This window comes from Sitophilus oryzae, unplaced genomic scaffold (genome assembly GCF_002938485.1).
Source record: "Sitophilus oryzae breed Bouriz unplaced genomic scaffold, Soryzae_2.0 scaffold_1081_pilon_pilon, whole genome shotgun sequence".
Classification (NCBI taxonomy): Eukaryota; Metazoa; Arthropoda; class Insecta; order Coleoptera; family Curculionidae; genus Sitophilus; species Sitophilus oryzae.
The window spans coordinates 823,579-828,709 of NW_022145706.1; the positions used below are offsets into that span (position 1 = coordinate 823,579).

Here is a 5,131-nt window from a genome sequence, read left to right on the forward strand (position 1 = left end):
CGAGAAAAGTTGCATTCGCAGTTGTTTCTTAGCTTCAATCTACTGAGGCACTGACGAGACAGTGTCCTGTTAAAATCCTCTTGACAATCCGAAGATTGTTCTTACTTAAATCAAGGAAAATCTTTGGTTTTTCTCTATCATAAGTTCTGAGAATTTTTTTAAAGTGTGTTACACCGTTGGGGGATTCCCATTCCAGCTTAGGGATGGAGTCTTCCAGGTTTGTGAGTTCCGCTTTAAGTTAGTTTCCACTTGGAAAACAGAACGGTTCTGGTTCAGCTAGTAGAGTGCTCTCTCCTTTCATAAGTAGATTGTTTGCTTTTTCATTGCCTTCTATCTCTTGGTAAGCTGGCACCCAGAGTAGGAGGACTTTATTTTCTTTGCCTAATTTGTTCAGCTTCGCTGGGCATTCTTCGACCAATTTCGAATTGATGGTTACTGAGTTGATCGCTTTTAGTGCTGCTATTGGATAAGATGAATATTTCCTGTTTCTGATAGTTCCTACCTAAGATCTGTCGACAGAGTAGATTTCTGCCTGAAGGATGGGGGTTGTAGTGAACCAATGGGCACCTACCATTGGTTCGAAGTATTTAGTTTTCGGTCCAAATACTGATATCCCTGTCCTCACTTTGGTTTTGGAAATATCAGTATACCACGTTATGGTATAGTATTTTACTTGCTGAGCAAACGTTTCTCTCTTCCAATCCTTTTTATTGCCCAATACTACAGTGAGGTGTTTCTCAAATTTGTACATTCTTCATATGTCATCCACTCTGGGAGTTGAAGGAGTGGAATTTTCCTTTTGAGGATGTTCCAAGCCCCTGAGTTGACAATTACTGTTTCCGTCAATGACTATTCTAATCGCATTGGCATATTTACCGACGATAATGTGTACTGGTGTTAGGTCTAGAAGGACCTCCGTTGCTGCTGTTGGGCATGTTCTCATGGCATCTGTTATGCAGAGGCATGCTGGCCTCTGTACTTTGCACAGGTTTTGCCTTGCTGTGCGTTGCTCTAGTTTTGTGTACTAAGCAACTGTTACATGGGTAATCATGGGCCTTATTATCATGTTATACATCCAGCACAAAATCTATTTCCCGCCAGTCTTCTGCATAATATCATGAGAGCCTTTGTGGCTTCGCTGGTAAATGGGCAATAAAAACCGTAACATACCGCTACTTTGGTGGTATTTTCTAATCTCCCCCTGTAACAGTGCCGACCAAAAAGGCACACAAGTCGCGGGTACTGAAAAAGCGAGATGGAACGACCAGCGCGAAGGGGTGGGGTGAACATTCCCACGCTGTATCGGAATGTATATCGGAAGTTTTTCAAAATAGGTCGTCATTTGAACTTTAAGGGCCAAATGACCATTACCAGAGACAGTAGTCGGTCCTACAAGCCTACTAGGAGTTCGTATGTGTCAGTTTTTTTTTTATTTTCGTGAGTTTGGTGGTGACAGTGAACCTAAGTGCCTTATAGTTTGTTATGTTTTATAATTGTTTCTATTGATCAAATATATTTTGTTTATTTGATATTGTTTCATCAAGGAGGAGAATTTTTCGGATTTATTAAAAGGTAAGTTTATAATTTTTAACAAAAGTTTAAGAGTTGCATGTAAAAATAAGCAAAGAAAAAAATAATTTTAATTTGGTTTCTAATTATTTATTAATTATAACTTGTTATTACCTTCTTTTATTTTTTTTTACTTTAATTTTTCTAAAAATAATAATATTGCACAAAAGTTAAATAAATAAAATAATAAATAGTAATATTGAAAAATATATATATTTGAGATTTCCATGAAAATAGATTTATTTATGTTTAAAAAGTGTGCTCTACTTTTATGTATATCTTGATTTCAACAGTGGACAAAACTTTATTAAACAATAAAAAGAAAGTAGAAATATATACAGGGTGAGTTTTTGAATAAGTGCAAATACTTTTAGTAGTGGTATATTTTTCAAAAAATGAAAATTTTATATTTTTGAAAAAAAATTATAATATCCCGACAATATGGCAACATAGGTAGTAGATGTTATTTTTTCTAATTTTTAAACTAAAATCACTCTGTTATTTTGTACTCATGTAATTGATAAACGGTAAAGAAAAAATATGTTTATTTTATCAGGATCTACCATCTACCACCCCTAAAAATATTTGTGATTATTTAAGATTCATCCTGTGTAATTAAAAGTTACCCAGGATTTAAATAAAATATAGTCAAAATCACATAATATGTCATAATTTTTTCTTTACATACAAAAAACCTGCCCAAACAGAGCATACATGAGAGTGACAGTTCAATAAAACACTAATTCGCCACAATATACCAAAACACTTTACTTTTGCACTGGACGAGCGTTTCGATACCCATAATGAGGAGATGATTAAAACTCCAGTGTCAGTTGTTCTCTGTCATTTTAATTCACACACAAATTGTATTTTTTATTATTTTTTAAATGTCGTTTGTCAAAATCTACTCTGACTCGTTGGACAAGCTTTACTAAAATTATTTTAAAATTTTTATTGTCCTTTTACTTTTTTATACTTTAGAGGTAGCTAAAAAATATTCCTCAAAAAAATAAGATTTACACAAATATTCACTAAAAATAGAAAAATAAAATCTATTGAAATAAACAATTAAAAAATGACAATAAATACAAAAAGTATATAAACAATAAATTAAAAAAAAAGATAAAATAGAGAAGAAAAAGTAATCATTTTTTTCTAAAAAAGCATATTAATGAAAATTAAAAAAAAATATTAGCAAGTAAATTTTCTTTTCTTTTATAAGATTTAAATAGTTGACACAATGTCGTTCAGTGAAGACGAATATGATCAACCCACAATGCAAGAACCCCACGTCTCAATGTCAAAAGCCGAACTAAGAAAAACTCACAAACCTTTGATGGAGAAGAGACGAAGAGCTCGAATCAATAATTTTTTAAACGAAATCAAAAATCTCATATTGGAAGCCATGAATAAAGACGTGAGTATAAAATATGCCAATTAAAAATATACAAATTCATATAACAAAAATGTACAATTACAGTAAAATCAAGACATTAGTTAATAACTACAATGTTTTATGTTTTATATTACTGATTATATGTTATTGTTTTTTAGCCTGCTCGTCATACAAAACTGGAAAAAGCAGACATTCTCGAAATGGCAGTCAAACATCTCCAAAACGTCCAACGTCAACAACTTGCCTTAGCCATGGCCACTGATCCGTCAGTGGTACGGAAATTCAAATCAGGCTTCAACGAATGTGCTACCGAAATTGACAGGTACTGAGTATTAATCCTTGTTTCATTAACACAAATTTACAGTTTTTTTTATTTTTCTAAAGATATCTGGTTAAAAATGACGCAATAGAAAAAGGAGTCAGGGATAGAGTTACAAATCACCTTCACAAATGCATCAACAGCCTGGACCATGCCAATCAATTTTCATTACAACCTACAGGAAATATTTCTATGATACCTTCCGGGGCATTTTTCTCAACTACCAGTCAAGACTCTCAATCTGGAGACCAAAATAATAACCCTAGAGTGCAGATACCCCAAGGAATCCAACTAATCCCAAGCAGGTAATATAAAACTCTATTTTAAACCTTCTTCTGCAACATGAATCTAACTATATATCATCTTTTCTAGACTACCTACAGGAGAACTAGCTCTTCTTGTCCCAAACTCATCAAACTTATCGTATTTTCCATCTACAACCCTTCCACAAAGATCAAGTGCTTTTGTAACTGTCACTTCGCAAACTGTCGAGCCTCCTAGGTCTGTGAGTCCAGATAGAAGTCCTGCAGAACCTGTAACTCTTTCTCCCAAAGGCTTCAGACCGGTGCATCCGAACATAGTCCGTCCAAAACCAAGCTACATTGGTGAAGATCATCAAGTACCACAAATAAGTTCAACCGTAGAACAAACTAACAAAGAAAAACACTGTTCATCTTCTGGTGATCTGAAAACTGTGCGATTCCCGATGCAGAAAAACTTAGATAAAGAAAAGAAAGCTTTTGAACATATTAGTGTGATCAAGAAGGTTTCAGAACCGCTGTGTACAATCACTAATCAGGCAGAACGGTTTAGACAAGCTCAGCAAAAAGAAGATTCAGTTTATCTTGAAGAGAATCAAACAAATTCACGTGGTGTTAAGAGGTCTTTTAGTGAGATAAATCAAGGAATCTCTATCACAGTCTGTCAAGAGTCTAGACCAAGCAAATTAATCAAAACTTCACATCATGTTGTTCCTTCATCTACACTAGTTCATCCGGCAAGTGAACCGTTTCAGGAAGGTCAAAGATCTTCGTTGCTTCTCGCAATTTCAAAAAGGAATATCGATTTTTCGTCTCATTCTCATGAAGAATCGAGACCTTTTGAGTTGTTTAATCCGTTAAATCAAGAACCTCAAAGACTGGAACACAGAAACGAACAGTATAATGAACTGAATGAGAGAAATGCTGAATCAAACGATATGTGGAGGCCTTGGTGACATTAGTATATAGTAATTGTAATTTTAAATTGTCAATATTGCTCAAAATATTTGTCCAGTGATATGCAACTATGAAAAGCTTTAATTTCACTTTTTAGTACAATTTAGAATGTAAGTTGGGTGAACGCACACATCACATTATAAAGTTCTAGAATGCTTGTTTGTTTTTTTTTGGCTCTATAACGAATGTATCATATTTTTTAATAATAATATTGATAATAGTATTAGATCTCGTTGTTTAATTTACTAAATTGATCCATAATATTACATTTTCAGTAAAATAAAAAAAAACGGCGTCAAAGACAGCTGGGGAATGACAATCGATAATAATTTTGGCGAGGTCAAAATGATAGAACGTTTCCAGACATACAATTCTATTTCAAAAAAATTATTTTTTCTCGAATTTTAAACGTCATTAAAAAATCATTAGTATAAAAATAAATTACAAACTTTTTAGCCGCCCATACCAAGAGGTATGGGTAGGCTATTAAGATCGGCAATTTTTTTTTTTTTTGATTTCACTCAAAATGAGTTATTTGGGACATAAATGGCCTAAATACAAAATATTTTCATGGTTTCTGTCTGTCTGTGTGTCAGTCTGTCTGGAACACCCAAGCAGCATTTGGACGTC

The 5,131-nt window shown here is 33.6% G+C and overlaps 1 protein-coding gene across 1 annotated transcript; it reads left to right on the forward strand.

Annotated features, from left to right (window-relative positions):
- The first annotated feature begins 1,329 nt into the window (after positions 1–1,329).
- LOC115880516 lies at positions 1,330–4,665 on the forward strand. Its single transcript, XM_030897735.1, has 5 exons — positions 1,330–1,572; positions 2,792–2,986; positions 3,124–3,287; positions 3,350–3,589; positions 3,657–4,665. The coding sequence occupies exons 2-5, from the start codon at positions 2,810–2,812 to the stop codon at positions 4,498–4,500; spliced, it is 1,425 nt and encodes a 474-aa protein (XP_030753595.1). The 5' UTR covers positions 1,330–1,572; positions 2,792–2,809; the 3' UTR covers positions 4,501–4,665.
- Positions 4,666–5,131: the final 466 nt, after the last annotated feature.

Coding starts and splice junctions, on each gene's coding strand:
- LOC115880516 (XM_030897735.1), top strand. CDS start 2,810: ATGTCGTTCAGTGAAGACGAATATGATCAACCCACAATGCAAGAACCC. Junction 3,288..3,349: donor TGTGCTACCGAAATTGACAG/GTACTGAGTATT, acceptor ATTTTTCTAAAG/ATATCTGGTTAAAAATGACG. Junction 3,590..3,656: donor ATCCAACTAATCCCAAGCAG/GTAATATAAAAC, acceptor CATCTTTTCTAG/ACTACCTACAGGAGAACTAG.